Here is a 12,472-nt window from a genome sequence, read left to right as displayed (position 1 = left end):
ACATGAGAAAGAACAGAGTTAAGTGAATTTTCTCTGGGGTTTTTTGTTGTTTTTTTTTGCATTTATGCTTTTTGAGAGGCTCTGTGCCAGTGTGTGCATGGAAACATTTTACTTCCCCATTTTTACATGTGTTTTGCCCTCCATTGTCCTTCAATTTGACTAAAACTTTTGCACAATTTTTGCTTAATTTAATAATGTTATTGTATGTTTTTTTTAAGATGCTGTAAGATACAGTTTAACTGATTCTGCTTTGTCAACACAGAAAAGCGTCATTATTAAAGAAGACGGCGTTCATTGTAATGGGCTTGATCAGCTTTTTTGATTTGGAACATACAACGAATCGTGATTAATCTGTGGGAGCTGCAGCTAAAAGAATGTCCTGATCCATGTTTTAAAACTTGTACAACCCTGCTGTACTTCAAAGAATAAATGATTAGCAGATTTAGCAGAAGTCTTGGTGTTAAAGGTGAATGACTAAAGCAGGGTGGGATGTGGGAAGAATTGTGAATGCTAAAAAAAGGTGCAGCAAGGATCATCACTGTTAGTCATCTGCGTAGGAGCACTGCTTGGTTTTCATGGACTTGACGGCAAATTTGAGCTCCTTGCTCTTCTTATCCCACTTGTAAATGGACATGAGCAGCAGCTGCTGGTCCACTTTGCGGCCCATGATGAGGAAGTTGGAGCCCAGGTTCTCGAGCTGAGAGCACGGACAGTTGGCCCCGTTCTTAATGTACAGCGTCAGTTTCTTCAAGTCCTTCTTCCTGAGCATGCCCTGCTTCAAAACCTTCTTCTTCTTTTGTGCTGCAATGAGCTTCCTGTCGCTCTTTTCCTTCTTCGCCTCTTTGATTTTCATCTTTAGGACTGAAAGAGAGGGGAAGAAAGAGATGTTTTGACGTGGATTAACTTCACACCCAAATCCCGTGAACAAGTCGTTCCTAATCTCTTGATCTATTTGAACTTCAGTTCTGAAGCTTTTACACATTGCAAACATTCTTCTCTGTAATAAAGCTGTTTTTTTTATTATCTTGTTTGTTATTGTGGCAAGACCTGTTAACACTGTCAAAATTATGGCCTGTTTTTTTTTTGTAATTTTGGACACTTTCACTCAGAAATATTATGATCGTGACCATTTTTTGTTATTTTTTCTAAATAAATTACAGTAAATCATGCAACTAACTTTAATGTGCTTTAATTTAAAACAAAAGCCATAAATGGGAGTCTATCATAAGGATTAAGTGCTACAAATTATTGTTTTTATTAACCTAATTTTCCACTCATTTTTACACACCCTCATATCCTAGGTTTCTGACTAAACAGTAGAACACATAATCCTCAGCAAGATGCAAGTCATGCTGGTTTTAACTGGTAAATCTGATAAATTAAATTCTGAAGAAATAAATCATGGCAGTCTTGCAGGGGTGTCACGCTCACTTTTAAAGGTAGGCCAAAATTAAAAGCTTATTTCAAACCAAGGTCCAGTTTCAGTCAATACAATAACTTCATTTAGATACCTGACATCTTTTCTTGCTTGTAGGTGCCTCAACAAGAGTTTTATCTGTCTCATTTGACACATTTTCTTGCTTTTTTCACATCAAAATCAAAGATTATGGAAAATTTTTAACTAATTTTTCTTGGCTTCAAAGGTGACCAACTGTTAAATGCACGACTTAAAGTATATGTTCACTTTTAAAGTAAAATGAGAAACAATAAAAGTATTTTATTTTCAAAATATCATCTTGGGGGCCAGTTAAGATGGTAACCAGGGCCATACTTGCCCCCTGGGCCTTGAGTTTGACACGTTTCTGTTGGGTATTACTTTGTGCAGCTTTCAAAAGATCTGAAAAACTCAGATTTACTAATAGAATTAACTTCTGATATATAGCACTGAGTTCTGCGTTCATGAGTTCATATTTTTATATCATAAATCACATTTATGGATGAACTCAGTGGAGTTTTACAGATATTGTGCTAAAATTGGGTGTGATGATAGCTGACAGTCACTCCCAACACATACTCCAAGGGTTAACAGATCATGCAAGCAATAGTGCGACATCTCATGAGAGATGAAGAATGTTTCAGACAGGAGTTTACTGGGAAACCATTTGACAGGATAAATTAATCACAAGTTGGACCCTGGGTCATCTTGTACCCACGCCTGTTGGGAGATAACTACATCACTACTTGCACCCGCTTCAAATGTTATCAGCCATTAAATGGTCGTTATCAGTTATCATCCCCATAGGTTGCGTTCAGACTGTCCCTCCTGTACCTCCTAGTAGGTTTAAAGGTACGTTCTTATTGTTGATAATAGGGTCAGGGGGGTTGGGTTAAGAGTCAAGGGTCTGGGGGTTAGGTATAGGGTCTGGGTTAGGTTATAGACTCAAGGGTCAGGGAGTTAAGTTTAGGGTCACTGATCTGGGTCAGGTATAAGGTTAGCTTTAGGAAAAGGGTTAAATAAAGCTAACAAAAAACCCTTCCAGTTTTACTTACAGGTTAAGATGCATTTTATCAATGATAACAACGTACCTTTAAACCTACTGGGAGGTAGGGGGAACAGTCTGAGTGTAACCTATGGGGATGATAACAACTAATAATGATAATTTAATGGCTGATAACATTTGAAGCCGCTGCTACTCTCCTGCTTAAGTTGCATAAATACCCATTGTACATTATATGTATGTATACTAAACATTTAAAATTATAGCCTGTTCAAAAAGATTTTTGTGGGCTGATCAGCTCCTTGTTCACATTCTGTTTTGTCACGATGAGCGTGTGTTTTATGAATGACCGTATTCAAGTGTGAGGATAACATTGCCACCTTTCCTTTCATTTCACTTTAAATGCCCACCTGTGTGCAGTCACATTCCGTCCTGAACAGTGTGCTGGGGCCCTTTGTGCAGCCTGGCCAACATCTTTGTTGCAAGCTGTGCCTACGTCTTTAAACAAACTGGTTCTCTTCATTGTGAGCATCGAAAAGTGTCCTGTCATTTTGAGGAGAAGCGAATCTCCTTCGAGCTAAAGCGGGAAAACTCTTTCATCCACCAGGTTTACGTGATGTGTTGGTACAGACCAGCATCTTGGCCTATTTTTTTGTAACCTGGAGTTTGATAGCACAACAAAGAATGTTAAGGAATCCTACATCAAAAGCGGATTGTAACAAAATACAAGAAAGCTTTGAGGGTAAACAGTTTCCAAAACCGAACAGAGCTGCGTTCACGAACCATGAGATCAGCTGTAGCCCAAACGATTCTTGTGCATTTATTGTTGCCTTGCTCTTCAATGTATACTGCCTTCTTATCTTAATCTAATCTCTCATCCAGCCACATACAGTTTTGGTCTAGAAATATGTTTACTTGGCAGGATATTCACTTACCTTATAATGTTTCAGTCATATAATCTGAGTAAACATGCCCTCTGATCCTTGAAATCCTCTCATGTGAAAAGACTGAGATACGTAATTAAGCAGATAAATAAATTTAAAAAAGTATTGATTAATGTTGTGATTAATCATGGAAGATGAGCTTGTATCTTGGCTGCAGCTCAGAGTATGAAGACATCCTTTGTTGTTGCTGGATGTTACAGGGTATTATTCATAAGGGTCATCTTCAGTGTATTAAAACCACGCTGAAGGTGTGGCTATATTCACAATATATTATTGATTTTATTTTAGTTTTTTATTTTATTTTATCATCACCTTTACTTTAATGCCAGGAATAACAAAGTAAGACCAGAAAGAAATAGAAAGCAGTACATTTAATTTAAAACTCTGAGGCAAACGTCCACTGAAAATAGAAAATGTGTAAGTTATAATATGTCAAAACCCCATTGAGAAGAAATAATGAAATAACGATGCTATGGCTTCATGCAAAAATCAGGAATTACAACGTAACGACATAGTTTCCATTGAAGGGATGCATATCATCACAGGTTAAACAAAAGTCATGCTTTGATGAGAAATGACAGAATAATAGGGGTTTTGGTCAAACCTTGTAAAGACTTTTTACGTAATCTCATGTGAAATGGCAACATTTTGCAAAATGTGTTACCCTTGGACTATGTGTTGAGGATTATTCTAAGCTACTGACACAGCAAATTTAGCTCAATGTCTGTAAGATTACTTGAGTTTAGTCATTTTGTGCTGCCTGAGGTTGATTCTGTGGTGATCGTCTTTAATCAGGATGACTCCAAAAGTAACTGAGTTGGAGATGTAAAAACAAAGTCTACTTTTTGAGTGTTTCTCCAAAATCTGCCCATGGGTTCACGAGACATTTCGCTAACAGACAGATACAGTTGACTCCAATAGGTCATGGAAGTTTTAAATCAAATCTTGTATAAGTGCTCAGAAAATGTTGGGGATCACTCTCGGCTACTAAAGGCATAGATTTTAGATTCATATTTCTAATATTGGCTGAGTTAAAGGTTGTTTTGTTTTTTAGATTGCTAAAGTTGCTTCTGTGTAGTGGTCATCTATAGGTCTGACTTCAAAAGTCAGTTGTACATCCAATAACTTTTTCAGGTATTTTCATTAAAATCTGACCAGTGGTTCATAAGATGTTGGCTGCTAATAACAAACACAGACACAGGCAAAAACTTTATTGACTTTAGCTTTCAGGCAGTTATGAGCAGAGAAAATAACTCATGGAGTTCAGTTTATGAGAAGAAAAGGGTTATGCTGGTCAAAGGAGGTCACAAAGTAAAAATAAAAAAGATTTGTAAATCCATTAAAATTCATGCTCAATAATCCAAGTAAAAAAATCCAACAAAGTTAAGTCAGGTCCTCTGGACGGTTTCTTTTTTTGTTGTTGTTGTTGAGATGTTTTGTCCTTCATCCAAAGGACTTCATCAGTCTGAGGAGCCACAACAAACTCAGTCCCACAAGCAGTGGTTGATGTTTTGAGCCATTTTGGCTATGGCGGCCTCAGAGGAGTCGACAGGGGAGAGGGCGAGCCCCAGAAACCATCTTATCACCAGCAAACTGGTTGGCATGTGAGCATGCTGCTTATGGGACTGAGTTTAATGTAGCTCCTCGGACTGAAGAAGTCCTTTAGACGACAGGCGAAGCGTCTTGACAAGAAAAAAAAAAAAGACCAGATGACCTGACTTAACTTTACTGTATTTTTAAGCCCAGATAATATGATTTTTTTGGTTAGTTTTTTCGTTTTCACAAAGTAAAGGTTTAAGCTATCGGTTGATGGCGATAAATGATATCAATAAAAAATAGAATACTGTATTTTTCGGACTATAAGGCGCACTTAAAATCAAGTAATCAAGATTAAAGTTTGACATCTGACTGTTTTGTTTTGCTTAATGCGCTTTATAATCCAGTGCGCCTTATAGTCTGAAAAATACGGTATTTGATGAATGCTGTTCACTCATCAATGTTTTACTGCTGACTTGTCTATCACTTAAAAACAGTTGCTTGAGCTCAGCTGCATTATCTCACCACGTTGTTTAAAGTAAGTCCCTCAGATGCATACGTCACTCTTGTACATTTGCTAAATTCACTGAACTGAAATGAATTCGGCTGAATGAAAACGATGCACTAAAAAGTAGCGTTAAATATTTTTACAAGGTAACTTGTTAGAGATGTAATTAGAAATTACACTAAACCCTTAAACAGTATCACACCAAATGAGCAGAGCATTTTAGTCATACCTTTCTCTGACTTTAGGGAGATTTTATAAAGTTTTTTCCATTTCTGTTACTTACCAAAGTCGCTGGCGCAGTAATGCTCTATGATGTTGTCTGCTTTCAGCTCGTTGTTGCAGGGAGGGCAAACCTTCGACACTGAGAGGACAAGGAAACAATTTTTCATCAGTTGAATTTAATCACATTTCTTTTGGTGCTAATAAAACCAGATTAGCTAATACCTAACATCTGAGCTGAGGTCATTAGGCAGCCAAATCAAAGCTTGTGGGGGATGAAATTGTTCCACTGAGCACTTTTAAGTCACATATCTGGAGCCCCCACCAGCTCCTCTTGTCAGACCCCATTTGCTGCAGAGCAAATACCAAGTCCAGCATATTGAGTGATGTTTGCCCTGCAATTAGACTGGAGAAAATGTTTGTATTCTGTCCGTTGTATATTTTTGCTGGTGCAGGCGTGGTCTTGGCTGTACAGGAAGGTAAACGCTGCGGCGGGAGCTGCTGTGCAGGGTGAAAAGTGATTTCAGCACCCAGACACAGGCAGCACTTAAGCTGCGCAGCAACCACACATTGTGAAACAGCGAGGGGGAAACCAAAGCAACAAGTTCCTGTTTATTTGTAACTCCAAACTCATGCATGCTTTGCTCCGGAGCATGTTTAGCCTTAAACAGAGCTTCTCTCTGACATGGGGGTTTGTGATTATTGTCGCTGTTTCTGCACACGGTGGAATCAAAGCCAAGGCCCTATGTGGAGTTTTCCTAATGTATTTAATTCAAAATGTTACTTGTAACACATGCTGCACTGAAATACAAAAACTGCTTGGAATATAAGTAATCCTAGACTTTGCTATTTGGGGGGAAAAAAAACTAGCTTTGTGAAGGTTTCATATTAAGAATTTGACCGTTCTACACATGGAATAGCTTCCAACCAATCTTAAACACACGCACACAATGAGCCAAGTGAGAGAACAAGTTACAATTTTAGAAATGGAGACAAAGATATGTTGTAAGAATCTTCCCCGCACCACATAGACAGTTCACTCCGACAGGGGAAGACAAATCTGATTTGAGTCGACGAGTCTGAAGGAAAACAGAGCTGACCTTTCGCTGAGTGGGACTTTTTTTAGTGTGGCTGCTTATATGAGAGCTACATTTTTCTGTCGTTCACTCACCGCAATATCTAAAATATGTTTTCCCTTAAGTGCTCCTTGTTCCCTATCTTTTTTCCCTAGTCTCCTGCATAGAAACGCACAGATTCAAACACACTGCAGAGCCCTTGCACAGTTCAGGCCCTGGGGTTAAAAGTCAGGGTGCACAGGTTATCACCCCAGACCTGACCTCAGTGTCTGGACAGATAATGAGATGGGTCAAAGTTTGGCATGCTTTGCTGCTTGGGTCATGGTGAGGTGAACCCCCTTACCACCACCAGTGTATGTATCAGTGTTCATGTTGAGTTTAGCTGAGCCGTGTTTCTGCAGCCAGTTTTTCTCCTCAGAGGGTTCCCATGCTTTCACAGGCCTGTTGGGGTCAGGCATGCAATTGGCTTCTGCTGATGTGAGGACTGGAACAGACAACCAAACTTTTCTGGATTTGAATGGATTTAAATGATTTCCTTCAAGTTTGCTGCATCTTATTTAGCCTCCACGGCGATTCATTTTGGATCTCACTAGTCGGTGTGCTCTCTGTGAGGCCCAGCAGAGTTGATGCCTCAAAAGGAGAGCCTGAAATAAATTTGAGCGTGGACCAAAACTATCTAACATATTTTCTGCCGTAGATGTCGCACCGCTGTATAAATCGCATCAGTCCAAATATGTCTAATAAAGTGGAAAAAACAAATATGTCGCTTCGCTGCGTAACTTGCATCTATTATGCGTCACCGCTGATACGTTGCATTTGTTACACGTCACTACTGACAACCCAGAAATGTGGGCCAATGTGCCAAAAATTGTTTGGCTGCCAAATGGCAGCCGCAGGAGCGTGCACGGGAGGATTTTAACAAGAATTTAGCAAGATTAACACTTAACAATTATTTGTTTGCTCGAAAATATAGTAAAGGTGTGTCTCAGTTTAACTTTTTCTTAATAAATGCACTTTAACAGTCAAATCAGCTGTATGTCATAAGCTGATTCGCAGAAGCGGGAGCGTGCATGGGAGGACTTGCTGTGCATTTCTTAGAAATTTAACAAAATAACCACTTAAAAACAATTATTTGTTTACTCAACTTTATAGTAAAGGTGTGTCCCAGTTGAACTTTTACTTAATAAATGCACTGTAACGGTAAAATGAGCTGCATTTCCAAAGTATTTGCTGCCTTGGTGCTCTCGGAGCATGCAGAGAGAGGAAATCAGGAAGGAGGAATGCTGCGCATTTCTTCAAAATTTAACAAGATAAGCACCTAAAACAATTATTAGTTAGCTCGACATTATAGCAAAGGTGTGTCTCAGTTGAACTTTTACTTAAAAAATGCACTTCAATGGTCAAATTAGCTGCATTTCGCCGGGGCGGCGCAGAGAAATGAAGCTGATTTGACGGTTGCTCCAGGCGAGGTGGACGAAGGTGGCCTCTATGGAAAGCCGATGTGTCATTAATAGCCACTTTTACCTATTACATGACACAACGGCATGCCATACACCTCAAGTGCCATCTAGCGGCTGAAAATGGTAGTGTTCAATATTTTCCAATGTCAGAATTAATGAAAAAAGTTCGGCAGCCACCCCCCCCCCCCCCCCCAAAAAAAAAGTTTTTTAAATATAGAAAATAAAACCATAAATAAGTTGCTTCGGTGTATAAGTCGCAGGGCATTTAAATTGTGCAAAAATCTGCGATTTATAGGCCGAATATGCTGTTATGAAATTATTTAAGCTTTGACTAATCTCAGCACTTCTCTCAGGAAATCACTGTCATGTTCTGCTGAGAATCAGTTCTGCAAGGCTTGGAGTGTGTGCACGTGATTTTTAATACACTTTTTCCCTCGGCAAATAAACTGACATTATAAACAGAGGAAACAATGATGTGCTTTGTGACTAACTTGTTAAAAAAAACACGTTTTCTGCTTCATCTTAAGCGCAGGTTTTGGCGTTTTTGTTTAATAAAGAAGACTTTTAAAATTATGATCGATTTGACAAATATTTAGGTCACATAGAGTTATTGTTGTGGAGGATGAGGGGTTTGTAAGTCAAAGATTAAGGAGAAGAGTAAAAGGCTGATGGGAGCAGTATGAGTAAGGAGATGTTTTGTTGGAAAGCCCTGCTGTTAATCTTCAAACAGCGAGCCAGAGTGGAAATGGAGAATGGCGAGGGTCCAAGAATTTTACAGCACTTCACTTTGTCATGGCTTTAAAATTAACATCACTTTCTCCATTTTAGTCTTTTCTTTCTGCTGCTGCCTTCTGTCTGTCAAATCTCTGAGAAGAAACTACAAAAAAACATATTGAAACTGTTTTGTGCACTAAGTACAAAAACGTGAAAGGTCACACGCAAACTCACTTCAGAATAAAAGTCTCAAGATGACCACAAAATACACAAAATGTCACTTTGATGTACAAAAACCACTCACACAGACGAAAATGACTCTTTTGGAAAAACTGCTTTGTATAGACAAAAACATAAATGATAAACATCGCGATGTCACTAAAAGCACAACAAATGCATTTCCCATTCACACAAACATTTCTAAAAACACATCCTGTTTGTCATTATGCGACACAAAATCTTTTTAATTAACTGCAGACCTGCAGTTAAAAACGCATCAAGCACATGCTCTGTCTGACGCTTTTGAAAACAGTTATGCTATTTTAACTACTTTATGTGCAACGTTATTGTCACTTCAAAATGCACTCACATCCTTTCATAAAGATTTACCAAAAAAAAAAATATTGCTGTCGGACTCTTTAATTTGTTTTAACCTGCAATCTGAATGCGACACTTTAAAGGGAAAATGCTCCAGTTTCAGTATTTTTGGGTCACAATCTGATGCCTCATTTGGGCTCTTTAAGTTATGAGCAGTAGTGTGCAGGAGATGAAATACGGCGTGTGATTTATGTTCCAGGGCCTCACATCTGTTTAAATGTGGCATGCAGACAGACAGAGGAGAGCTCAAACATGGCTCAAAGGCGGGCCCCCTGGGGGCCCTAAAACAAAGTGCAACCCTTGCATCTGTAGGAATCCTACACAGAAAAGAAAGTACCTTCTTGAAAGGTCTCTGCACTCGTCCATTCACCGAGCATTGGATCACATTTTCTTTTCAAATTGCAGCAGCCAGGGCCAAGCGAGTCGAGTCCATTATGCTGCTGGATGCCTGTCAGTGTTGCCTGTCTCCTTTAACATGGCTGTAACTTAAACTGGCCACATTGAAGGGAGAATAGAGAAGATGGACAAAAACTGTCATACCATTCAGTTTCAATAACTTTAACCAGAGCTCTCACTTCAAATGAAACTAGCATTCTCTAAAGGAATTCACTGAGACAACGCTCAGATAAATTTGAACTCAATCTTTAAAACCGACTGACTTTGAGACATTTCTGTGTTTTCCAAAGTTGATTATTTATTGAATCTTGAATATATATATATATATATATTCTTCTTTCAGCTTCTCCTTTTGTCAGGGGTCACCACAGCGAGATAAGTCGCACTAAGACTTGGCAATTGTTTTTACCCCGGATGCCCTTCCTGACACAGCCACAGACCACCGAGCTACCACAGCTCTCTGTGTGGAGCAGGGAGTGGCCATTTAGGAAACCCGGGAGAGCAGATGGTGGGGGTTAAGGGCCTTGCTCAAGGGTCCAGCGTGGGGCAAATGAGGGTGGAGACAGGTGTGGGCGCTTCACCAATTCCACCCACATTTTGATGTTGTCTGTACCAGGAGTTGAACCAGCGATCTACCTATCTCTAACCTCTGCACCACCACTGCCAATTGTATCTTGAATATACTTGGCTTAAAAAGTAATCAGCTGCACATGTACATGCAAAGAAGAATCCTGTAAAACATCCGGTGCAAGACCTTTGCTGACTTATCATCATAATTTCTTGACGCAAACACACAGTAGCTAAAAGTAGCATCATTAAGATGGAGTGAGGTGGTATGGAGTATGCCAGAGTTCAGATAGAAGCAGTCTGCTCGTCTTCCTCGATATAATATGCAGACTTACACATAATCGCACTCCTGGGATTTCTGACACATGCACAAACTAAAGTCATCACACACGCACGCACACACACAAGCCAAAAGTCATTCACCCTCTGAACCTGAGCTCAGGTAGTCTTGGAGTTCCTCTGACATGAAGCAGTGGCACAGGGGTGGAAATTGAATTTAACTCTGTACTGTTAGTTTCCATAGGAACCCTCCAACCGTGCTATATCATGTAATTGCAGAATAGTTCATATAGCGTTATGGCCTCGAGTAGCAGAAGGTACTGTACTCCTTAATCCCTGCAATTGACCTCGAGCTCATGGGATTTTGGCTGATTACCTCCAGATTCCTTTTTATGACCCACCAGTGTCCTCTGTTGACTCTGATGGTTCCCAGAAAATTTGAAGAGTTCTTTGCTGAAATTCCCTGTTTATTATTGCTGGCTGTTGCTTTTTGTGTGTACATGAGTTTGTGTGTTTGCACGTGCTTTTTGAAAAACAAAAACTTGTCCTCGGGATGGCCTCTTTGGCACATCTGAGAATCTTTGCTTCTTTACAAAATGTCAGTGGCTGAGCCTTCAGGCTGGAAGTGATATGGGTTCGCTCTCAGTTTCCAACACACCCACATGAAGACGCTCACAAAAATCACGCCTAAAATAATTGTTAAATACTAATTAATTTTTTTATATATTGTTATTTTTACATTTTTCTTCTTGTATTCTTAATTTGACTGTGATTTTAACTTTTTATACCCATCAGAAGTTGTTTAGAAGCAGAATGAACAAACAAGCTGTTCATTTCTAAATTTCTACTCCGGTTAAGTCGATACCTTTAATTATTATTTCACTGAAATTATCAATAAGACGCCAGTTTGAGGAGGTCGTAGATAATGTTTTAGTTGTCTTCTTCTTGGAGAGGATGTAAACAAATAAATTATGACTCAGCAGAGCCAAAATGTCACATAGTTGATACGAGTCCTAAAATCAGAGCAGCGGTCTTTCCTCGTGGGGAAAGTGAGATATGCATTAATTCGCCTGAGAATCCTTAAACGGTATTTTCTAGCGTTAAAATGAACATAACAAACAAAACAATAATAACACAAGTGAAAATCTGTCAGACAGCTGCAGGGGCGAGTGGTGGCGCAGAGGTTAGAGAAAGTGGGCCTGTGATCGGAAGATTGCCGGTTCAAGCCCGGTACCGACAACATCAAAAATGTGGGCGGCGTAGGTGAAGCACCCACACCTGCCTCCACCCTCATTCACCCCACCCTGGGCCCATAAGCAAGGCCCTTAACTCCCATCTGCTCCTCAAACAGGTCTCTTTTGAAAATGAGTTCTCGTGGCTCAGTGAGATTACCTGTATAAATAAAGGTTAATGAAAAAAAAGGACCAAGATGCATTACTTTCATTGATTTGCTTGTAGCATCAAGGCACAATAAACTTTTGTTTAAATAAAATTTCACCATGTGGGAAAAGGAGCATAATGTAACCAAGAAATGACAATTAGGAGTTTAAGTAAGTAGACAATGTGGGGACTAAAACTCTTTCTTTAAACTAAAAAAAAGTGAAGAGGTGGACGATTATTATTCTGCAGGAAGAAGCTTTTCGGCTTCCCTTCACTCCTCTGCTTCCCTCTCCTTTCACTCCATTCATCTCTATTAGGAACAATCATACTTTAGTGATTACCATTCTCTGCCCACTCC

General features: G+C 39.4%; 1 protein-coding gene across 1 annotated transcript; it reads right to left on the bottom strand.

Annotated features, from left to right (window-relative positions):
• Positions 1-41: 41 nt before the first annotated feature.
• sfrp5 (secreted frizzled-related protein 5) lies at positions 42-5,920 on the bottom strand. Its single transcript, XM_037685652.1, has 3 exons — positions 5,871-5,920; positions 5,710-5,787; positions 42-861 (listed from the first exon to the last, which is right to left on the bottom strand). The coding sequence occupies exons 1-3, from the start codon at positions 5,890-5,892 to the stop codon at positions 542-544; spliced, it is 420 nt and encodes a 139-aa protein (XP_037541580.1). The 5' UTR covers positions 5,893-5,920; the 3' UTR covers positions 42-541.
• Positions 5,921-12,472: the final 6,552 nt, after the last annotated feature.

This window comes from Nematolebias whitei, chromosome 1 (genome assembly GCF_014905685.2).
Source record: "Nematolebias whitei isolate Nwh7 chromosome 1, NemWhi1, whole genome shotgun sequence".
Lineage (NCBI taxonomy): Eukaryota > Metazoa > Chordata > Actinopteri > Cyprinodontiformes > Rivulidae > Nematolebias > Nematolebias whitei.
The sequence above is the reverse complement of the archived record's forward strand: the minus strand, read 5'-3'. Positions and strand labels throughout refer to the sequence as shown.